At 54.4% G+C, this 23,449-nt stretch overlaps 1 protein-coding gene across 5 annotated transcripts in view; it reads left to right on the top strand.

The window, feature by feature from the left end:
• The window catches only part of DOCK11 (dedicator of cytokinesis 11), a 126,725-nt gene that overhangs the window by 66,265 nt on the left and 37,011 nt on the right, over nt 1–23,449 (top strand). For 3 of the 5 annotated variants that reach the window (XM_075941156.1, XM_075941154.1, XM_075941153.1), the window contains exons 24-39: nt 2,739–2,857; nt 4,587–4,656; nt 4,848–4,973; nt 6,629–6,700; nt 7,135–7,281; nt 7,669–7,752; nt 8,241–8,352; nt 10,441–10,479; nt 12,471–12,649; nt 14,088–14,204; nt 15,810–15,885; nt 18,263–18,372; nt 19,860–19,971; nt 21,759–21,825; nt 22,252–22,299; nt 23,144–23,286. In XM_075941156.1, the coding sequence (XP_075797271.1) occupies nt 2,739–2,857; nt 4,587–4,656; nt 4,848–4,973; nt 6,629–6,700; nt 7,135–7,281; nt 7,669–7,752; nt 8,241–8,352; nt 10,441–10,479; nt 12,471–12,649; nt 14,088–14,204; nt 15,810–15,885; nt 18,263–18,372; nt 19,860–19,971; nt 21,759–21,825; nt 22,252–22,299; nt 23,144–23,286 (1,621 nt within the window). The remainder of the gene's footprint in view (nt 1–2,738; nt 2,858–4,586; nt 4,657–4,847; nt 4,974–6,628; nt 6,701–7,134; nt 7,282–7,668; nt 7,753–8,240; nt 8,353–10,440; nt 10,480–12,470; nt 12,650–14,087; nt 14,205–15,809; nt 15,886–18,262; nt 18,373–19,859; nt 19,972–21,758; nt 21,826–22,251; nt 22,300–23,143; nt 23,287–23,449) is intronic. The other 2 variants (XM_075941158.1, XM_075941157.1) reach the window with 1 other exon arrangement.

Raw genomic sequence — 23,449 nt, 5'->3', positions numbered from 1 at the left:
GCCTGTCCGTGGCTTGTCCGCCCGCACCGGCGCCCCTAAGTATTCCACGGGGAGGGTGCCAACGGGGCGGGGTGTGCGAGTGTGGTACAGCGACAGCGTTATCGATCTGTGCAGCCGCACCTCAGGGTCCCTGAGACTCTCAGCCCCAGAGCCCGGAGAGTGAACCTCTTGCCCTGGGCGCTTCGAGCCAGATACACGCACTTATCAGTATTCAGGGAAGCAGGGCCTGGTCCTTCCCAGGGCTCCCGGAAACACCTCCCACGGCTCTGATTTTCGTTCCTGCACGGCCCTCGCCCCACACTGTAAACACCTAGAGGCGGGAACCCTGGGCGACTGGTATTGTAGGCACAGGAAGGCACGGCCTTCCCAAACCTGCCAGTACGGCAACACCAGCCCTCCAGGTGGCCAGGAAGGATCAGGCTGGGGGTGGGCGGGGCTTGGCTCCAGGGGCGGAGCCTCAGGCAGAAGGGGCGGGGCTGAGGATTGCCTTCCCCAGCTGGGCCTTCACCCACTGCCCATACAGGGACCTGAGAGCTGCAAACTGCCACGTCTCATGGCGCAGCACAGACTATTGGTTTCGCTCAGTAGTTTTCAAATGACGGGTCATGCCCCAGCACTGGGGGTGGGATGTCGGGCGCTGGGGCTCGTGGCTGCAGGGGGATCAGGTGACCAGTGTGGGCAGGGGGGCTAAGGCAGCTCCTGCCTGGCCTGGCACCATAGACAGCGCTGCACCCCAGAAGCAGTCGCAGCAGGCCTGGTTCCTAGATTGAGGAAGGGGGGGGCACACGCAGGGCTCCCCGCACTGCCCCTGCCCTGAGCACTAGCCCCTCTCCCATGGGCTGGGAACCTGCTGCTGGCTGCGTGTGGGGGCAGCCTGGTCTGTGGTGCCAAGAGAGCCAGGAAGCTGCCTTAGCCCCCCCCACTGCACCGCTGCCTGGGAGCCACTCGAGATAAGCCCTCCTGCCCCAGCCCTGCCCCCTCCTACAGCTCAAAGCTCTAGCCTCAGCTCCCTCCCCCCCCCTGCAGCCCACACTCCAGTCACAGTCTGTTGGGTGGCGTCATCAACGATTTTCTTCAGCTGGGTTATGAGGAAAAAAGTTTGAAACCCCCTGGGCTAGTTTGGTGAGACCGCAGAGCCCCTAGGAGAAAGGACCCTCCCCGTCACCGTCTGTCCCAGCTCCCATTGATGTTGACAGGAGTCTTCCATCTACCGCAGTGGGAAATCGAGTCACGACCTTCAGCGCCTCAAGAGAGGACAGGGGCATGTGTCCTTGTGAGCGCCTGACCCGCAGGTGTTAAATATAATGCCCTGCTTCCCCGGCGTGAATGTTCCCGGTGCCTGCCCTTTCCTCTCTTGTTACCAGCTTTGCTCAGAAACTCGCCCTGCTGTTTTCTCTTTTCGTTTCATTTTTACGAGGGTGGGAACCTAGTGGCATCTGTGCAGCGTCTGAGCACCCCCTGCTGGTAAAGGCCCAGTGGTACCCATTCATTTCCCCTTGTTCAGACTTCTTTAAGGGAAGGAGTAATTCTCTCGACTGTCTTAAATGGGTTGGCTACTTTGAACCTAGCTGGTGCCAATGATTTCCTGACCTGGGATGCTATTTTACATTGCATTAATATTCTTGTGCTGCTGTTGATACTGAGCATGCCTTTGGATTCGCAGAGTTTCTTATTGCAGGGATTTATAACCTGAGTGCAGTATTTTTTTTGCCAGTCTAAAATTTGGTCGATGCGGCCAATAGCCTGCAATTGAATTTCAATTTTAAAGGAGTCCTGGGCCTGGCAGAGGAGAGTCATTCCACTGAAATCTAAAGGCGAGTTGTAGGACCAGGGCCAAGTTTTTATAACCAGTAACTTCTGACCAGGACAGAACCGTTCCGTTCACCGTTTCTGGTAGCTTTGGTAGCAACTTGTCTTCAAGTGTGATTCTGTAGCCACCGAGTAGATCATGTAGAATTAAAAATCATTGGGTCTCTTGCATGGAGCTAAATACCGTTTTAAGGAGTAAAAATAATCGCATCTTTACTATTAAGAGTGGGCACTTGTAAATCGCAGTTTGCATGTTGAAACCATTTTACAAACATAACCTGATGTTGGGTCTCCTGAGAGAGGCAAGTGGCGATTGTGAGCCCTGTTTCATAGATGGGGAAACTGAGGCACGGAAGTTGTTACATTACAAGGCCGTGGAGGGCATGCTCTATGTCATAATAAAGGCTCAGCACCTCTGAAAATGAGGCCCCTTATTTTAGCTCTGGGGAATGGGCGAGTGAGATCAGTTCATATTTAAACTCACAGAGTTGAACTTTCAAAAGCTCCTACATCCCATGTACAAAAGCAGAGCGAGGCCCGTGGGTTATTACACGTCGCTGGGAGCTGCATGATGAAGGGCCCAGATCCCTTTGGAAATTTTCCCACTGGTCACAAAAAGAGAGTTATGAACAAAACTTAAGCACTAACCTTTGGGAAAAATCCGGCAGTTCGGAGCAGTCATGTGACTTCTTGTAAAAGCGGCTGACTCGTTCCTGGACCATGTTTGCTGTCGGGGCACATCCGAGGGCAGTATGTCTGAGCCCTGGGGAGTTATTTATGCTCACTGGCATGATGAGCTGGCCGGGTAATTCCAAACACGCCTCCTATGAATGCCTGCATGGATGCAAACTTCTCTGGGCAAAGTATAAACACTTGACAACATCTGTAACGTGTCAGGCTACAAACTGTCTTCTGAACATCTGTTCCAGTGTTTGCATGCCATGGAGATCCAAGGGATGATACAGTTTCTGCCAATAATTCTTATGCAGCTGTTCAGAGTCCTCACCAACGTGACCCAGGAGGATGAAGTAGCTGTCAACTGCACCATGTAAGAGCTTTTTAACTGATGCTGCTTTCTTCCGCGGTGCATGGAAGGCTGTAATCCAGCTTTTTGCTAAGGAATGCTGACATTGCATCCCCCAAAATAGAGAGAAACTTGGCCTCCCTCCCAGCTGATATTGCAGTTAAAAGTCGTACTGACCTCCCCAGATGGAGGTGGAGTCAACTTGCCTTCCAACAAAGGGTTTGGAGATGAGATCAGCCATTAGGGGAATGTGATTCTCCTCCTTCTCTTATTTTCCTTCTTGGCTTCGAAACTTTGTTTTTGGTGGGCCAGGCTCTCCCTGGGCAGGGCGGGACGGGTTCGCTCTTGCACGTGGTCTGTGTTACTCAGAAGGAGTAAAGGTTGCAGACTCTGACGCTTGTTGTCTTGGGGATTGGGAGTGAGGCCAGAGTTACTTGCCGCTCCGCACTGTCACTTCCCATCAGACACGGGAGCCTGCCTTAGAACTGGATCGTCCTCTAGTATTGTGAAAAATCAGCTATATACAGAGGAGCTGACTGTGCCTATGGGCCCCCGGGCAAGGTGCTTGGGGGTCCAGCTCTGTGCTCCCAGAAGGGGCGGGGCCAAGGCCAATAGTACTAGCAGCCAGGAGCCCCAGGCCCCTTGGAATCTCTAGGTCCCGAGTCACTGGGGGCCTGTATACATAGCTCCGACTGCTGTGGCTGCGGATGAGGGTGGTCAAATCTCGAGGGCCAAGTAGGAGTCAAGAGCCAGGAAACAGAGACGAGGTTGAGAACCAGAGTCTGAGCTGAGGGCCAGCACTGGAGGTGGAGTCAGAAGACCAGGGACCGGAGCCAGGAGTTGGTTGGAGGGAGGAACGAGGCAGGGCCACGGGGCTCAGGAGTCAGGCAGGCCTGAGAGGTAGGTGCCATGCAGCAGCCAGCCAGGAGATGGCCAGTTGCACAGCCCGTTGCCTGTCTCTCTCTGGCATGAGCAGAGCAGCTGGGACCGTCGGTGGGGTCAGACGCCTCTTCAGTTGGAGCTCCTAGGGCAGTGCCGGTGGTGGCAGAAGTGGGATTCCATTAGCTGCTCAACCCGCCAGCTGCTGGAGGGTTGCTGGAATACGAGGGTTGTCTAGAGACCTGGGGTCCCTGGTTCCAGACCCATGGCCCCTCACAGCCATGTACAAAGCCTCACACCACGTAGGGCAGCGCTTATGCTCAAAGAGGTCAAGCGTCCCTCAGGAGGAAAGGGCTGGGGAGCTGCCTGGGGAGCCGAGAACTGGGAAAGAATTCCTGGCAGAAGGCTTCAGAGGAGAAGGCACAGTGAAAGGAAGAACGAGGATGGGTCCTGGTTGGCTCTCGGCGAGGGGGTGAGGGCCAGAGCACAGTTGGCAGGGCTGCCCTGCTCCCTTGCCCCAGCTGAGAGGAAACCCCAGGCCTAGTGACTAGTAAACTTGCTTTTTGAAACCCTTTTGCTCCTGGTCATGTGAGGCACTGGCAGAACTCAGGCAAACAAACTGGGGGTGGGAGGCAGAGGGGCCTCTGCTCGGCTGTAGGGCCCTCTCTTCCTCAGCGGAGTCTGAGGAGGCCCAGTCAGGCGAGAACGCCTCAGGCCCAGTTGGGAGCCTGTCTGATCACCCCAGCCCCGGGGCTGGCGGCTGGGCTGTACTGCAGTAGGGCCCACGCCCGGATGCTCACCCTTGCGTATCACTGAGGTGCAGTGTGCTCAGTCGCACCCTGCACCCTCAGTTGGTTGTTGGTTTGTTTTGTAGGGTTCTTCTCCACATTGTGTCCAAGTGCCATGAAGAAGGCCTAGATCATTACTTACGGTCCTTCGTAAAGGTCAGTCGGGACATGAGAACGGACGGGCCGGGTCACCCAAAGGGCCATCTTGCCCAGCGTCCTGTCTGCCCATAGTGGCCCGTGCCAGCTGCCCTAGAGGGATGGAACAGATGGGCCATGCTCTGGTCTGGTGAATTCCTCACCGCGAGCAAGCCCCTCGCTGGCCTGACAGTCTCCTTGTCCCTTTGCAGTTTGGCTTCCGAGCAGAGAAGCCCAGTGCCCCACAGGCGAAGGCCACTCACGAAATCCTGGCCATCACAATGGCCACCGTGCTGAAGCAGTCGGCGGATTTCCTAGCCATCAATAAGCTGCTCAAGGTAAAAGGGCAACTGGGCCGGGCCCATGAAGGGTCAGAGCAGAAAGGGGGGAAGGTCGGGGCTCCGTGTTACACATCCAAGCTGCTTCTGTCCGCTCATACCCATTCACGGGACCAGAGTCTCGGCGTAATCTTCCCAGGCTCCCTTGGTCCCAGCTCTCTCTGCACGAGGCACAGCTGTGTGTGATTCCTAGAACATAAGAGCAGCCAGGCTGGGTCAGAGCAAAGGTCCATCTAGCCCAGTGTCCTGTCTGCCGATAGTGGCAATACCAGGTGCCCCAGAGGGAGTGAACAGAACAGGGAATCATCGAGCGATCCCTCCCCTGTCGCCCATTTCCAGCCCCTGACAAACAGAGGCGAGGGACACCCTCCCTGCCCATCCTGGCTAATAAGTATTGATGGACCTAATCTCCATGAATTTATCTAGTTCTTTTTTTTTAATCCTGTTCAAGTCCTGGTCTTCACAACATCCTTTGGCAAGGAGTTCCACAGGTTGACTGTGCACTGTATGAAGAAAAAACTTCCTTTTGTTTGTTTTAAATCTGCTCCCTATTTATTTCATCTAGGGGTCACCAAATGAAATTAATAGGGAGCAGATTTAAAACAAACAAAAGGAAGTTTTTTCTTCACACAGTGCACAGTCAACCTGTGGAACTCCTTGCCAAAGGATGTTGTGAAGACCAGGACTTGAACAGGATTTAAAAAAAAAGAACTAGATAAATTCATGGAGGTTAGGTCCATCAATACTTATTAGCCAGGATGGGCAGGGAGGGTGTCCCTCACCTCTGTTTGTCAGGGGCTGGGAATGGGCGACAGGGGAGGGATCGCTCGATGATTCCCTGTTCTGTTCCCTCCCTCTGGGGCACCTGGTATTGCCACTATCGGCAGACAGGACATGTTATGGGAACAAGTCAATAACTTTTTCATATTCGCTTTCTCCATTCCTGTCATGATTTTATAGACCTCTAGCATATCCCCCCCCCCTTAGTCTCCTCTTTTCTAAGCTGAAAAGTCCCAGTCTTTTTAAGCTCTCTTCAGATGGCACCCTTTCCAAACCCCTCATCATTTGTGTTGTCCTCGTATGATGCACCTTGGGGATGTTTCCACGTCATTCATTCGACATACAACCACGGACCGTTCAGGAGAGAGAAGTGGTCTGATTTGGCATTTCTGCCTAGGAAGGCGTCCCTTTCTGTGTCCTCCCTCGGCCCATGCGTAATGTTCTTTGGGCCCAGTCGTGCTACCTTACCCCCCATGTCAGCACCAGTGGTGTCACCTGGCCCTTTCTGCATGCCTTTGCATGATCAAAGCCCCCGGTCCTGCAAGTGGATCCTTTCCAGGCAGACCCTTGCTCCTGCTGGAGGCCCATTGATTTCATGGGGACTCCATCCCAGGGCCAGGATGGGCTGCCTGGATCCAAGTTCCACAAGGCAGAGGGTGTCCTGACGAGCCTTTTCAAGAGGCAGTCTACTCGCCTTCAGTCTGTGTCTCAGAATCGGTTTAAAAGGCGTATTTCAGACACGCGTGAAAGGGCGCTCTCGGTTCAAACTGCTGTCCGTGTGGCTCCTCTGGCCATTGCAATGCTGCCTTTTCGGAGTCGGAGCCATGCGCTCGGTCTGTCCGGGAGAAGGACTGATCTCCGTGTGTTTGTTCTAGTACTCCTGGTTTTTCTTCGAAGCACTGGCAAAGTCCATGGCAATGTACCTGATAGAAGAGAACAAAATCAAGGTAAGCGTGCCTGCCCAGGGCCCCAGGCACACACGAGATGTCACAACATCAGCCTCCTTCAGGCAGCTGTTCTGCAAACTTTACCTCCCCAGAAAATGTGCCGCCCGTGCTCAACACACCAGAAAAGCCCAGCCAGAATTTATTTTTACTTCTCTCCCCCCACTTCCCCTGCCTTGTACTTCTGTCGCTGTAATTTGTGGTCTTTTTCTTAGGCTCAGTTCAGCACAGACCTCCTGTATTTGAGCTGCAGGGTTACTCCATGAGCTGGTAGCAGTAGTAGGCTGTTCCCTTCCCGTGTTCCAGCCTCGTGAGGGACACATATTACCCCAGGGTGTGGTGTGTAACTGAGTATTCATTTGTGCGGCTGCTTCAAGGAAGCCTGCACATTAATCCCTTGGCCCTGATTGGACGTCCGAGTCTGTGTTTGATTTCAGCTGCCCCGAGCCCAGCGGTTTCCTGACTCCTACCATCACGTTTTGCATTCGCTGCTTCTCGCCATAATTCCCCATGTGACCATCCGCTACAGCGAAATCCCCGAGGAGTCCAGGAATGTCAACTTCAGCTTGGCCAACTTCCTGAAGGTCAGTGGCTTTCTCCTCTCTCCCAGGCTCAATGCATGCAAGGCAGCTAGCGCCGAACATGCTGTGAATTCACCAGCTGGGGCTTTGCTGCATAGCTTTCGGAGCAGGTAAGAAAAGAGGACTCTGCATGGTTCAGAGGGGGCCCGCCATCCTGCCTAGCAGCTGTGCTGTGGCCGGGTTTAGTGGTGCGCTCTCATTGCGCTCTCGTCCCCTGGAGGTGGATCACTCCAAACGCTTCCACAAAGCAAGTTTATAGAGCAAGTTTATCCAGCAGGACATGGTGTGACTCTTGGCAGGGCTGTGGGCGAACTGACTCTTGGGCCATAGAGACAACGTAGGACAGTGACACACTGTTCTGGGGATGCTAATGTGCTTCTCCCTCTGCAGCGCTGCCTGACGCTTATGGACAGAGGGTTCATTTTTAACCTGATCAATGACTACATGTCTGGATTCGGTCGCAAAGACCCGAAGGTGAGCGCTGGATCCGTCGCAGCAGCCTGTCAGGGGAAGGGAGGGAGTTATATTTGTCTATGTCAAACAGAGCTTGCAATTGGCTGCCGCAGCAACATGTCTGCGATATCCGCTCCGCGGAGAGGTGTCTCCGTGTGCTTGGAGAACGCCGATTCTGTTCTCATTTTAAAACCACCTGAGAGATCAGGAGCAACCAAGCTCATGAGGCGCTAGGGAGTGTCAGAGGCCCATGTTAGTTGGCCCGGTGAGTATTTGGTGAGACAGAGAGTGGGGCAGAGATGACAGGAGGTCGCTGTGGCTTATAAAGGCTGCAGAGAAGAGACAAAGCAGTAGATAAACCAGCCCCAAAGGGTTACTGACGTGATGGACCAAGTCCTCCTCATGCAAGCCCCAGCCCGGGGGTAACTCCACCAGCAGTGAACAAGCAGTACAATCCATGCCAGCTAGCAACGAGCTAGTCACACTAACATCTTGTGTCTTTTATCCAGATCCTGCTTGAATTAAAGTTTGAATTCCTGCAAACAATTTGCAACCATGAGCATTACATCCCTTTAAATTTACCGATGCCCTTTGCCAAACCGAAACTTCAGAGGGTTCAAGGTACGTCTCCTCGCATTGAATTGGTTCGACAGCCCCACCGAGTCGGCCTCGAGGGGCTCCCTCACTGGCATCGGGTGGTAGGTTTTGGTGAGTGCCCTTGGGGAGTCCCCCTTGGGCTATCCACTGGAAAGTTATATGGATATATGCTGCTTCTGTGTGACCGGGTCCCCAAACAACCTCTGGGGCAACACTTTCTGGGTTTCCTATGTTTAAATAATCACACTGAGCTGCTCTAGAGAAATTCTCTAGCGTGTGGGCAAGGTTCAGGAAATATGTCGTAGATGGTGAATCAGCTGCCCTTTCCCACAACCTCCGATGTTGGCCCCCAGAGTGGACGGCTTTCTGCTGGGACACAGGAGACCTGGTTTAGCTCTCCGCTATGCTGCTGGCTCAGCGGGTGACCGGGTTGCTGCCTCAGGGTGTGTCTACGCTGAAAAAAGAAATTTAAACCCCTCCACGGTGGCGAGTCTCAGAGCTCAGCTCGATGGCCACGGGCTTACAGGACAGTGCTAAAGTAGCTGTGCACACGCTCAGGCACCGAACTCCACATCCATGAGAGGGCTCCAAGCCAGAGTGAAAACAGCTGCATGGCGCTTGGTGCCTCTGCGTGAGCCCCACAAGCCTAAGTCAGCAGCCTCTGAGACAGTTGTCACAGGATTTTCTGTCATGTAGCTGTGTCCTGTCAGTTCCCCATCCGTACCGTGCGGAGACCAGCACTGCTCGATCTCAGAGGTGTGCCTGAAGGGTGTCACAGGGAGGAGGGGGGGAAATGGTTCTCCTTGGCCTCTGAGAATGGGACAAGAAGCAACGGGCTTAAACTGCAGCAAGGGAGGTTTAGGTTGGACATTAGGAAAAACTTCCTGCCTGTCAGGGTGGTGAAACACTGGAATAAATTGCCCAGGGAGGTTGTGGAGTCTCTATCATTGGAGATATTTAAGAGCAGGTCAGACGGGTCAGCAGCCTCTGGGTCTCGAGCCAGACATGGCTCAGTGCAGGACCAAATCTGGCTCTTCTGGCGTTCCCAAAATACACACCACTTTTAACATTAAAATGAAACATTAATTCAAAATTCTCAAAGCGCGTCATGCCGCATGGCAAGCTGGTCTGGCTGTGTCTCTTTCACCTGCACCCAGAGGTGAAAGGAGGGCGCTGCATCTCCCTGCCTGTTTTCTCACGTTACTTACTTCTCTGAGCTGCCCAGCCCAGACTAATCTGCATCATGCTCACGTAAACAGGCCACCGGTCTGCCTGGCCCAGGGTAGCAGCAGGCACTGCTGGGAGTGGCTGGGAAAGAGGCGATGTTAAGCCCGGGGCCTACAGTTAAGGCAACCAGGCAGGGATGCTCTGGCTTGAATGGCAAACCTCTCTGTACTGGCAGCCTTCAGACTGAAACCCTAAAAGCCCCCGAGCTGCCTCCTTGTAGTTCAGCACTGACAACTAAATGGTTTTCCTTCCTTCTCACAAAGCAACATGGCCGGATCGGTTCACCCCAGTCTGGCTGCCGGGCACAAGCCTCACGTGGGCCTGCAGAGATGTGGCATTGTCGTGTGCACTGGGACATGTCCGTGGGGCAGTGGGGGAGACTGTAGGGGTAGTTCACAGCATCTGGAGTTGTCTGAACCCGGAGAAGTTCCCTTCCCCCCCCTCCAACCTTTGAGTGCCCAGTTCCCACTAGAGGCGGGATCGTTGGCAGGGGGCTGGCAACGGGGCACAGTGTGAGCGCGCAAGACCGTCCCTGTGGTGGGCCATGCCCCATTATGAACCCGAGGCATCCCTAAGCAATTTCCCTGTGGCTTTCCAGAGAAATCCTTCTCTACATTCCCCCCATTCCCTCCCCCATAGTTTTCCTGAAGGCCATCGGTGTTTCACCAGCAGCTCAAATTTGGCCGCGCTCTTGTGAGCACAACTCACCCTAGCCAGTCCTTGCAGGTCGCTGCCACCCAGCTCAATGTCGATTCGTCGACACAAAAACATGCTAACCGCGCGTTAACAATGCCACCAATGCTGCTCAGGCGAGGGCGGGGCAACGATGCTTGAAGTTTTGCTGTGTTTTTATTTGTTCCTTTTCTTTTTTTACGCATGACTTAGATTTTTTTTCATTTGCTGTGGAACGGTTCACTTCAGTAGGTAGGTTGGACCGGGACCATTGAACCATCTAATGTCAAATTAAATACGCCACTTTGAATTGGCTTCCTTGCTTGTGTCCAACTAACCGAAATAACCCTGGTGGGGAATAGAGGTAGACGTCTATTAAAACAGCTAAAACTCTGCACTGGGTGGCTTCTGCAGCTTGCTTCCTGTTTGCCCCTGAATTCGCACCTCGATTCACCTTGGATCAGACTTGGACCAGCAGCATTTCAAACAGCTGTTATGTTTGTCATCAACATGTCAGGGCTGCTGGGAAACTTAGGCCAAGTCTGGCTCTTTGCCGCACTGTCACTTCCTGGCTCTGGGGTGTGCAAAATCACGCCCACGCCCCGAGGGCCGCGAGTTACAGTGCTGTAAAGCGCCAGTGTAAACCAGGCTCCGGCACTGGGGGCTACTCCCCTTGTGGCAATCAACTGTTCAGTGTCGACAGAGCTGGAGGCTGGGATTTTCACAGCTGTCTAGCTTCCCGGCCTAAGGGGAGCTTTCCCTAAGCATGGGAGTTTCCAAACAGCTGGGAACAGGGTGGCGGCCAGCTGAGGGGGGAGGCCACCTGGCTTGCAGCTCATCCCTGAGGCTGATAGGGGAGAGCCCAGCAGCTGGGTGCGGGGAAGTGTTGCTCCTTGGGGCTGTGCTACAGAGGCCGTGGGTCAGGAAGAGCAAAAGAGGGCTGCTGGTAGAGCTGCGGCCATGACAGCTCCCATCCTGGTGAGCTCCCCGTCCCTAGGGGGCCTGGTTTGAAGCCTGGTGTTCGGAACCAGCCACAGGGCCAGAGCTGGGCGGTGACGGGGCATCCCCATTTGCCTCCTGTACTTTTTAGCTCTTCCTGCAGCTCGATCTCATTGTGTAGTTGCAAGAGGCTGTCCCCTGTGTGCTGGGACTCGGTATTATAACTCTGGCCTTCGCTGCCGGACCAGGGCTGAAGGGGGCAGCACTGCCATGACAGATGCAAAATAAACCAGTGGCCGGACGCAGGATGTGGATTCCTTCCCACCCTGCTGCACCCAGCGGCCTATTGCCACTAGGCATCACTGCCATGCATCTCTCATTCTCTCTATGCTCAGGGCTCGAGCTTCTCACCGGCTTGTTAGCTCACACAAGCATAAACCGCCCCAGAAAGATGCCACGTCATGGTGTGTTATAACCCCTCCCCCCAGTGGTTATAATAGTCCCCGGGGGCTCGCATTGGGGGTTAGCAGCTCTCGTCCCTCTCCGCTCTCTGTGATGCTAGGACGTCAGTCAAACTCTGCTGTGCCGGCCCGTGGAGCAGTACAGTGAACAAGGCCTCTCGGGGGACTCCTAGGTCCAACCTTGTCACCAAAGAGAGGCGTACCTTTCAACATGAAACCCAAACAGGAAGCACTAGAGAAGGGGCGGGGAACTTTTTTTGGGTCAGGGGTTGCTGACCCACAGTAAAACCAATCAGGGGCTGCACACAAGTGAGAAGCCAAAAGGAAAATCACAACCCCACCCAACTCTCACTGCGGTGGCCACCGACTGAGAAGCAGAAAGACCCTCCCCACCTTCCCTTTGCACACCGGAGTCTGGAAGGGGCCCAGCCTGGTAGAGTGTGTGCCTTCCAGCCCTGTGGGAAGGCAGCTGGGGGGGGCTGGAGCACCAGTGTGGGTTCCCCAATACTGGGGGAGAGCCCTGAGCCTCAGAGGCCAGATCAAAGCAAGCCGGGGGCTGCATCCAAGCCCCCAGGCCTTAGGTTCCTCGCTCCTGGGGTGTCTGTCCTTGGATGTGATTGAAGTTGGTGGGCAAAGCCAGTGGTCCATTCCATCTGAATCAGAAAGCAGCTGCCTTGAATGATGGGTGCAAAAGATACAGGGCTGTTCCGGGTCCCTGAAGCACCCCGCATGCAAACGCTTTACAGAGGGGGCGGTATCTGTATTAGGAATAAATCCCGACTCCTTGCTTTCTCCAGAGTGAAATCCTGCAAGCCCCGCTCAATGGTTTGCTGTGTGTTGCAGATGTAAACCTGGAGTACAGTTTAACCGATGACTATTGCAAGCATCACTTCCTGGTGGGACTGCTGCTGCGGGAAACCGCCGTGGCTCTGCAGGACAATTACGATATCAGATTCACAGCCATTGCTAGCTTGAAGAATCTCTTCATAAAGCATGCGTTCGACAACCGATACCAGCACAAGGTAAGGCCTGGCTTGAAGGGCAGCGCGCAGCGTGTCGTTGGGGGGTCGCTGCAAAGACACACGAGGCGTTTGCCTTTGAGCGTTCGTTAGCATCGTGTTCCTTTTTTGAGACTGATTGTGGATAATTGGCAGGCACTTCCCTACGCTGTGGGGAAAATTCAAGATGGAAACAGCTTCGTCTTCTGCTAGTCATTCCCGTTGGTTTTAGCCATAGTGAGCAGTCGGGTGATGACGCCCTGATCCAACGAGGAATGGAAGCACATGATTAGCCCCCTGGAGACTTAAGCACGTGCTTTCCTGGGCTAGGAGTGTATTTCATATGCTGTGATCTGGAGAGAGATGCGATCTTTAGTACACAAAGATAAACTGATGTTTTTCTAGCTAGTCAGTGTCGCCCGCAGGGAAAAGGGTTTGGGGGAGGTTTGGTTTGAAAGGCCCACGTTGTGTTTCTGGTGCCTCTCTTCCAGAGTTGTTGACTTGAGTGCCATGACTTGAACTCGAGTCCGACGTAAGTCGCCGAGGTGACTCGACTTGAGACTTGACTCCAGTTCATTGTTTGTGACTTTAGACACGACTTGCTAATTTTGTTAAATCGACTTGGTGAAAAAATTGTCCGAAAATGCTGATATTGATGGCTTGTACAAAAGTGACTTGACATTTTTTAAATTAAGACTTGGGACTTGACTCGAAAGTGACTTTAGGGACTCAAGACTCGACTTGAACTGTAGTGACTTGAGACTCGACTTGGACTTGACAATGACTTGAAGACAACACCGCTCTCTTCCTCCAGCTGTTTATGGCAACATATTGTTAACGGTTGGAAGGGTTCTGCTATCCCTGGACTTCCCTGTCAGCGATTTCTGCCAGCGCAACCCCTCTCTCTTTCCTAGAGAGCTAGGCAGGCAGGATTCGGTAGCAGGTTCATTGTGCTTCCCGCTGATCTCTGCTGACTTCTGCCGCTTAGAAACCCCGAGGTGCCATGCTCAGCGTTTGGCGGGTTGAGACAGAGGAGAGCTCTGTGTCCCTAATGGACAAAGGGATCACAGCCACAACTGGTTCATTCAGCTGGGCACTCGGCGCTGTTGCAAACCAGGCTGGTTATTTAAAAGAAGGGTGGCCTCATGCGTAGGGTGCAGCTGGAGACTCTGGAGGGCTGGGGACAATAGCACATTCTGCCACAGACTTCCTGTGTGATGTTGGGCATGTCATTTAGCCCAGCTGCTTGCCATCTATCAAATGGGGATATTTCCTACCTCAGAGGGGGGGGAGGCGGGGAGATCGCAAAACTCCTATGGAAGAGAGCTGATGGAGTTACTAGCTACGTCTTTCTAGGCTGGAGCCATGAGCAGGGATCATCTTTGAGAAGTTCAGGGGCTTCTCCTACATGTGAAGTTGTGGGTGGTTCCCTGCAAAGTGTGTGTCACCGATTGTCTTTCAGAACATGCAGGCAAAAATAGCCCAGCTGTATCTGCCCCTGGTCGGGCTGCTCTTGGAGAACATCCAGCGACTGGCTGGCCGGGACACCCTCTACTCCTGCACTGCCATGTCTAACTCGGTGAGTCTCACTGCACGGGCCAGGCACTGGCGGGTCTCTTCCTGCTAGCTCGAATAGCGGCATTTCCCTCTGCTGTCCCCTCCTCGCCAGGCAGACCCCCCTCGCACTCCCTGGGCAGGCGCCGCTCGGGGCTCTCCCCTTCTCCACAGAGCAGGGCTGCCAGACCAGCCTCCTGGGAGCAGGTGTATGTGCGTGGACACAAGCAGTTCCTCAGCTCGTCCTTTGTCCTAGTGTTTCACCACCTCCCATCTGGGGGTCTCTAGTAATCCTGCTCCTACAGTTTCCAGGCCCAGCTAGCGTCTCTTCTCACAGCCCGCTCTCGGCTCTATCCCTTCCGGTTTCCTTCCAGCCCCAAAGCTACTTTCTCCAGCACCTGGCTGCTTCTTCCATAGACCCACCACCAATGCTGCCTCGAATCTTTTCCATTCACGAGTGGGATTTTTCCAACTGTGTGCAGAATAAATTTTTCTATGTGCACCAAGGCATGTGCGAATGTGCACCACCAGTAGGTACACAAAATCTACCTGGGAGCGCTCTGCTAATCAGCCGGGCAGCATTGGATTCTCTCCTGAGTGGCCGCACAAGTGCCCAGCTTCCAGGGAGTACTGCCCACCACCCAAGCCAGCCCCGCTCCCTTGTGGTTCCTCTCTCCAGCTTGCCCACGCCCCTCTCGCTCCTTTAGCCCTGCAGCAGGTCTTCCCACTCCCGTCAGATCCCCGCTCCCTGGAATTGGCTCAGTTGGATTTATCTGCTGTGATGTACGAGCCACGGGCCTGGTCTTCCCGCAGGGTCCTACCCACACGCACTGCTCTGTCCCCCTGCCCGCTGGTAGCCTGCCCCAGTTTGCTCTGCAGACAAACACATGCGTGTGCTTGTCCGTAGCCTAGCTGGATCTCGCTTGTTTTGTTCATTTCGCATCCCTTCTGACTCCGCTCCAAATCTCTCTGTGCGGCGACGTGCGATTGCTTTGCCCTTTCATTTGCAGTCTCGAACACGCTCTTTTCCAATCTCCCCTACGTATGCGTTGTCGTCCGAGCAAAGCCCGTGGGTGTGTTAATGTCCCACCCAGCCCTGCTCTCGCACACGGATGTGCATTTACAGGTGGAGTTGCGTGTTCGTATCTGAATTTGGCCTGGCCCATTTATTCTGGGCAAGTAGTTTTTTGGGACTGGAAAGTAAAATATCAAATTTTTGGAGCTGGTCAATGTTTCAACAGAAATCTTGGGGGAGACTGGGGAGAAAAAAATGGACAAAACTTTTGTTACAAAGTTGTATTGTTCTTTGAACAGCTTGGCTAGTGGATTCCTCCTCTTCCTCCTGATAGAAGTGGGTGAGGAGAGAGATTTTTTTCTTTAATCGCATTAGATATTTTTCATCCCAAATTTGCAGCGCTGACTAGTGGGTAGTCACTGCTATGCTTGTATATCCCATACACCTGCTGGGTGTGACATATCAAGACCACTTCCAGAGAAAATAATACAAGAGCTTCCTTGTAGCTCAGGCAGTAGTGGCTCATGCACTAAGATCCAGAGGTCCCGAGTTCGGTTCTGCCTGTTGGTGGTATTTGACACTGCTTTTCCATCTCTCACATCTGTTGTCTTGCAGGCATCCAGAGAGGAATTTTTGTGTAATTTTACATCCCCTTCAAACAGATCGAGTCTGATTGTGGAGAAAGAAACAGGTAAATGAGCTAACTGAAGCATAATGAAAAGGTCACTAGTGCAAACTAAAAGCACTTTCCGTATATTATTCAAAACATGTAGCAAGAAAGGAGAGAAGAGAACAATACAGCAAATGCAGGATGCCCGCCTAATCTTCCATGGGTCAGAAATTTAAATGATTAAAAATGGCAGAATTCTGCTCCATTCCTTGCCCAACCCACCCAATGTGAGGGACTTCATGTCCTTAATGGTACCCAGGGCTAACTTCAGCCATGCTTCTGCTGAGTAGCTCTGAAATCAGTAGAACTGCTCAGATATATTAGAAGCAAGAAGAGGACCAAGGAAAGGGTAGGCTGATTGCTCAGCGAAGAGGGAAAAACAGTAACAGAAAATGTGGAAATGGCAGAGGTGCTTAATGACGACTGTGTGTCAGTTTTCACCAAGGAGGTTGGTGACGATTGGACCACCTACCATAGACAATGCCAGTGAAAATCAGATAGGTTCAGAAGTTAAAATAGGAAGGAAAAGAATAAGTTAAAAATTACTCTGAAAAATTAGATGTCTTTAAGTCACCAGGGCTGGATGAAATGTATCCTAGAACACTCAAGGAGCTGATTGAGGAGGTATCTGAGACCAAAAGTTAAATATGAGTCAACAGCAGGACACTGTTGCCAAAAAAAGCAAACCTGAATCTGGGAGGCATTAACAGGAGAGTTGCGAGCAACATACACGAAGTCATTCTTCTGCTCTACTCTGCGCTGATTAGGCCTCAGTTGGAGTATTGTGTTCAGTTCTGGGCACCGCTTTTCAAAAAAGAAGTGGAGAAACTGGAGAAGGTCCAGAGAAGAGCAACAAGAATGGTGAAAGGTCTAGAGAACATGAGCGATGAGGGAAGACTGAAGGAATGGGGCTTGTTTAGTTTGGAAAGGAGAAGACTGAGAGGGGACATGATAGTAGCTTTCAGGTATCTAAAAGGGTGTTACAAGGGGGAGGGGGATGGAATTGTTCTCCTTGGCCTCTGATGACAGGACAAGAAGCAATGGGCTTAAACTGCAGCAAGGGAGGTTTAGGCTGGACATTAGGAAAAACTTCCTGTCAGGGTGGTGAAGCACTGGAATAAATTGCTTAGGAGGGTTGTGGAATCTCTATCACTGGGGATATTTAAGAGCAGGTTAGACAGATACTTGTCAGGGATGATCTAGACAGCGCTGGGTCCTGCCATGAGGGCAGGGGACTGGACTCGATGACCTCTTGAGGTCCCTTCCAGTTCAAGTGTTCTAGGATTCTGATAGCAAGTGCCACCCTCGGTAGAGCCAGGGTCTGTCCATATTGCATTTGGGGGAGCGGGGAGGAAGGGGGGTGCAGCTCACAGACAGTTACCCACCCAAAACTCCATCTAGCTAGTCCTGTTGAAAGCCTCAGTGAAGATCTGGTGCACAAACGAGGAATGCATGTGTGTCCTTAGGGTCCCAGTGGGTTTGAACAGCCCTCCCTGCAGGCCAAAGGCTTACCGTGGCTTCCCTGCCCTCTCAGTGGTGCTAGATCACAGCTAGAGGAGCCCTGTCTCTGGACTGGAATCACGTCCTTAGCTGTAGTGTAGACATACCTACAAGCCTCAGTCTCGTAACCGATGAGATGATTCCAGGGCGTGATTATTGCTGGATGAAAACTTTTCTTGAGTGTTTATAAAGAACTTTGTTCTTGGGGGGCGGGGAGCCACGAGACGTGTTAAAAGCTGTATTAAAAGTCAGGAGAGGATTTCCTCAGGTAGGCATGGGAGACAGTCTGCCTCTTTCCCCAGGTAAATGCAGTGGGAGCTGAGTAAGAGCGGGTGGAACAGATCCATGGTGAATATTCAACACATGGAGTATCAGTTATCAAATCAGCTGTCAAAAGGCACCATCTGAGGCCCTTACTTACACTGAAATCAATAGGAGTACTGGTGGCAGGGCTGCAAATGGGGCAGGTGTGGGGCAGTTATCCTGGGACCCAGGTCTGGGGCTCCTGGCTGCCACTACCACAGTAGCAGCCAAAGCCCTGGGTCCTTTAAATTGCTGGCAGAGCCCTTGGCGATGCACCAGCCCCGCCCCTTCTACCCAAGGCCCCTCCCCTTGAAGCCTCGTCAGCCCTGGCGAGTGGAATCACGTGTTAGCGTGAGTAAGTGGAACTGAATCGGGACCAGAACATGAGGCTACTACTCTGAGTGAGCTCGGCGCGCTTTGGGCCTCTTCGTCTGAACGCCGCAGGACCCGAGTTCCTTGCTCCAGTGGAGCTGCTCCACTTGGCATTTGCTCTCCACAAGCCACGCAGCCGTCTCTTCAGGCGTCTTCCCTGCAGCCCCTTCCCTGCGCAGCACAGGGCTAACTGCGCCTCTGTGGGCATGCTCTTTTCCCTTAGGCTACGGGACAGCACTCCTGAATGGCCACGCCATGAAGAGAGAGGACTCGAAAGGATCTCTGAGTTCAGAAGGGGCCACGGGTTCACCCGATCAGCACACCGGCGAAAACGTAATGCGGGGGGCTGCCAGAAGGCAATCACACCCTTGGGCCAGTTAAAAAATAATCACCGTGCTGCTCACTCCTTGGCAAGCCGCTGTAAAGCAGAAGAAAGCGAGACTAGTGTTTTACAGAGGTCAGGCTAGAAGACCTACTTGTGCCTTAATCTCTTAATCTAAATACTGTGCCTTATTTATCCGAGACCAAAGTCCGGATTCATAGGGAATGTGTCTGCTTCCTGGCTGCACATGGGCTGTGCCTGACACACATGTGCACTCACAGCCCCATTGCTTCCAGGGGTCACTGGAGTTCTGGGGGGGATGGAAACAGAGCACCGTGGGGCCTGCCTGCCAGGGAGCAGCACTGTCGGGACAAGGCGCTGAGAGGACGCAGCTATAGGAAAAGCTGCCGCCACCTCAGCTTGCGGAAAATCACGCGGCTCAAATGGCCCAGGGAAGAATCTGGCCCCAGATTTTAGGCCCAAGTGGAGCCCGAGTTGGGTGCACACAGGCTGGGAGGTGCCCCAGCTCCCTGTGAGTGCCAGGCATGTTGCACGAGGAGAGGGGACGGAGGCGACGTTGTCACACACTCTTCTCACAACGTTGCCCTCGGCAACGAAAGCGGCCACGGGGTGAGCTCTGAGCGGCCACCTGGGCTGCCCGTGCAGCCTACAGATCATCTCGGTGGGAGAGGCCGGGCCTAGGGAAGGGCCAGTGTCCCACCAAGAGTCCTGAGGCCCCTGTATTGCCAGGTCCCCGGGCCCGGTGCCCTTCCCAGGCAGCCGAGCACGCGGCGTGTTCATACGCCCCATTGGAGAGAGCATCCGGCTGTGCTTGGCAGCCAGTCAGGCTGGGCTTAGCCCAGTTCTTGTCAAGGGACCCTCATGAGCCAGGAATCCTCTTCCAAGGGGCAGGAGGCTGGTTTGTCAGAGTCCCCCCCCCCAACTAGTTCTCTGTTCATGGACGGGGGCACACTGGGGTTCGGTGTCACAGCAGCAGAGGGGACACGTGGCTGGAGCCGCACCTCCTGGTTTCCAGCATGTAGGGGGGTGCAGTACGAGGGAATTTGGTGCATACCAACAGCAGGAGGCTCAGTCTGTGCTGTGCAGTGACGTGTGGCCTCGCCTCTTCCAGAATAAATACTACACTAAAAATGTCCGTCTGTCCTGTCTGAACATGGGGCCCAGCTTAAAATACCCACCTGTGTGGGGCTCAGCCAGACCCAGGGGGCTGAGCGGGCGCATGTGTTTCTCTCTGGCGCTCGCTCCGTGGCCATTGTTGCCTTCAGTGGCTGAGACGCCAGCCAGTGCCACTTCCTGCCTGTTCTGACGGTGGCATGGGAGACATGGCAGCATCCTGCCCCTCACACGCGGATTGCAGCCACCGGCATATTTCCTGGAAGCAGCGTGAGGTGGGGGGCCGCCCAGGCGACATTCGGAGCAGGGTCCGGCAAGCTGGGCACCAGCCTGGGTTTCTAATCCGTATTTTTGTGATGGTTAGAGCCGGAGAAGTTCCACGAGGAGCAACATGTCCCACCACGCGAGGCTGGACCAGTATGAGATCCGGAACCTCCTCATGTGTTACCTCTATGTCATTAAAATGGTCTCTGAAGGTTAGTGATGCTTTCCGGACAGTGCTTAGGGCGGTGGGGCTGGTCCCCTCCACAGCCGCTGGATGCCAGGCAATGTCCTCCAGGACAGGAGCAATGCGGGGCCACCAGGAACAGCCATACTCTTCCTCACCTGCCAGGCCCCAGTGTGAGACCCTGGAGAGGCTGCTCTGTGCCCCTACCCCCAGGCTTTGCCACTCAGGCACCAGTGTGGGCCCAAGTCTGGCATAGCCCCGCCAGTCCAGTGGTCTCCAGACTGTGCATTGCACCTGGTGCGCTGGCGCACTGCAGGACTGGGGGCGCTCCTCTTGCTAGGCCCAGCCATCTCCCCCAGCCAGCCAGGGCTGCAGAGGGCCAGGACAGCTGGATATGAGTCAACAGGGTGCCCTTGTAGCTAAGAAGGCTAATGGCATATTAGGTTGCATTAAGAGGAGCATTGCCAGCAGATCCAGAGATGTCATTATTCCCCTTTATTTGGCATTGGTGAGGCCACATCTGGAGTATTGTGTCCAGTTCTGGGCCCCCCACTACAAAAAGGATGTGGACGCATTGGAGAGGGTCCAGCGGAGGGCAACCAAAATGATTAGGGGGCTGGAGCACATGACTTATGAGGAGAGGCTGAGGGAGTTGGGTCTGTTTAGTCAGCAGAAGTGAAGAGTGAGGGGGGATTTGAGAGCAGCCTTCAACTTCCTGAAGGGAGGTTCCAAAGAGGATGGAGAGAGGCTGTTCTCAGTAGTGACAGATGGCAGAACAAGGAGCAATGGTCTCAAGCTGTGGTGGGAGAGGTCCAGGCTGGATATTAGGAAAAACTATTTCCCTAGGAGGGTGGTGAAGCACTGGAATGGGTTACCTAGGGAAGTAGTGGAGTCTCCATCCCTAGAGGTGTTTAAGTCTCGGCTTGAGAAAGCCCTGGCCGGGTTGATTTAGATGGGATTGGTCCTGCCTAGAGCAGGGGGCAGGACTTGATGACCTTCTGATGTCTCTTCCAGTTCTATGATAAGGGGATGGTTTGAGAACATGATCTTGGTAACTAATTGACCATTCATTATCAGTGGGAAATAGGTCAGTGGAGTTACTATAGAGAACTTTCTGGGTGTCTGGCTGGTGAGTCTTGCCCACATGCTCAGGGTTTAGCTGATCACCATTTTTGGGGTTGGGAAGGAATTTTCCTCCAGGTAGATTGGCAGAGGCCCTGGAGGTTTTTTGCCTACCTCTGTAGCATGGGGCACAGATCGCAGCTGGAGGATTCTCTGCATCTTGGGGCCTTCAAAGTATTTGAAGGCTTCAATATCTGAGATATAGGAGAGAGGATTATTCTGAGAGGGGTGGGTGAGATTCTGTGGCCTGCACTGTGCAGGGGGTCAGACTAGATGATCAGAATGGTCCCTTCTGACCTTAAAGTCTGAGTATGAGTCTATGAGGACTAGAATCGTGGAACCCCAGCCCTTCCTGCAGGGCTGAACGGAGAAGGGAGGGGAGGGAGCCGCATTAGATAGAGGAGGTCCTGTCCTGGGAAAGGGGGTGAGACGGCGGGTAGGGCCTTGCTCAGCTGTCCAATGGCATCTTTTTCAAAAACCCGTCTGCGGGGACGGGGAGCCTCTGGCCCCTGACGGCTGGGGCAGGGCAGCTGGGGGCTGTTTGCCTGCATGGCTGGACACATGCTTCCGCGTGCGGGGCTGCAAAAATCCATTTCCACGGGCCACCGGGCATGGCTGCTGTAGCCTGCAAAGAGCCCTGGGGCAGCCTGACGGGTCCCTGCTACGTCCTTAGTGGGATTGTTTCATTTTCAGATACGCTGCGCACCTATTGGAACAAAATCTCACCCCAGGAGCTGATCAACGCCCTCGTGTTGCTGGAGTAAGTAGCGGGGAGCTTCTCCGTGTCCAACAACGCGCGCTACGGTTGTTATGGAGCCGAGGGCGGGAAAATGGAACCCGGCCGCTCCCCGGGGGCCGCGAAGCGGCTTGACAGAACCGTGCTGTGCCTGAGGAAGAATCCCTGAGCAGCCCTGCAGGAGCCCCCCCCGAGGAGCAGCGAGAGGCACATGTGGCCGCGCTGGCAGGCTTCCTGCGTTCGGCCTCGCGTGGGGGGGTGTTGCCGAGCGCTGGAAACGCCCAGCTGCTCCTGTGGCCCATTGCGTCTGGCGGCGCAGACAGGGCGGCGGGAATGGGGGCTGAGTGCAGGCGCCAATCCCGACACCCAGTCCCACGTATGCAGCCATGCTCTGGTGAAAGGGAAACCGCTCCGTCCCCCCTGACTGTTCCTACATGTTTTCCTTTCTAGAGTCTGTTTGTTCCACTTCAGATACGTGGGGAAGAGAAATATAGCCAGGTACTGCGCTCTTTTTGCTCACGGCTTCTCCCCCCAACCCCGCCCAGGCCCACTGATAGGGGAGGGGGCAATTGCCCTGGGTCCCAGCTAGTCAAAGGGGCATCACTGCTGCTATTTCAGCAGCCGAGCCCTGGGCCCCTTAAAGCAAGGGGGGTGCCAGCATGGCGCAGTGTGGGTGGCACAGAGGGCTGGGGGGCACACTGGGCTGGGGGGTGCCAGCATGGCGTGCTCCAGGCAACGTGGAGGGCTGGCTGCCCAGGCCTCACCCCTCAATCCCAAGCCCCCCCCCCTCCAGGAGTGTGGAGCTGGGCTCCCCACACCTTGCCCAGAGGCCAGGGAGGCCGGCGTTGCCCTGCCCTTCCTCCCCGAGGAGCGCACGTGTCCAGCGAGGGCCCTGGAAGCTTCACTTCTCTCTGCGCCCTGCGTTGCTGCGGCTCAGCCAAGGGTAGTGTCCACTCTCGCTAGTAAAGCTCCACGTCCCGGCCGTTTCTCTGACCCGCCGCCCCTTCCCCAGGGCTGTGTGTCCATTTCCTGCTGGCGCAGGGCTGCACACAGGGAAACGCTAGCAGTGGCGCTCGGTTCACATGACCGGCTCAGGACCTGCTTCTCCAGGGTGCCCCTTCGTTGCTGGCTCTGAGGGAAAGGCCTGTTGCCGGGGCTGACTGGCCTGGTGCTCCAATGGGTGCCCCGGACAGGCGTGGGACCTGGCCTGGCCTGTTTTGTTGCCTGGCCCAGGTGAAAAGCCCTGGGTGGTGCTGGCATGAGCCAGATACATGCTTCAGACGTGGGTCTCCCTGCCTGGCCCTGGGCCCACCCCCATCTACAGCTTGGGTTCTCGTTGCAGGGTTCACGACGCCTGGTTATTAAAGTACGTGGGAGCTGACAGGAAATCCCAGACCATGCCTGCCCTGCGCAGCCGAGCGGGCCTGATGCAGGCCCGGCTGCAGCACCTCAGCAGCCTGGAGAGTTCCTTTACGCTCAATCACAGTACGTACAGAGCCACAGGGTCGGCAACACCCGGATCGCGCCTGCTGCTGCTTGTGATGTCGCTTCCCTTCTGTGGCTTCGGGTGGCTTGGCTTTGTGCAGTTACGCAGATCACCTCTCTCCCTGGCGGCCCTTAGCGAGGTGGGGAGGGGTTGGGGCTTCAT

Source organism: Pelodiscus sinensis, chromosome 13, assembly GCF_049634645.1.
Source record: "Pelodiscus sinensis isolate JC-2024 chromosome 13, ASM4963464v1, whole genome shotgun sequence".
In the NCBI taxonomy this organism is placed as follows: domain Eukaryota; kingdom Metazoa; phylum Chordata; order Testudines; family Trionychidae; genus Pelodiscus; species Pelodiscus sinensis.
This window is presented reverse-complemented; position numbering and strand designations above follow the sequence as displayed.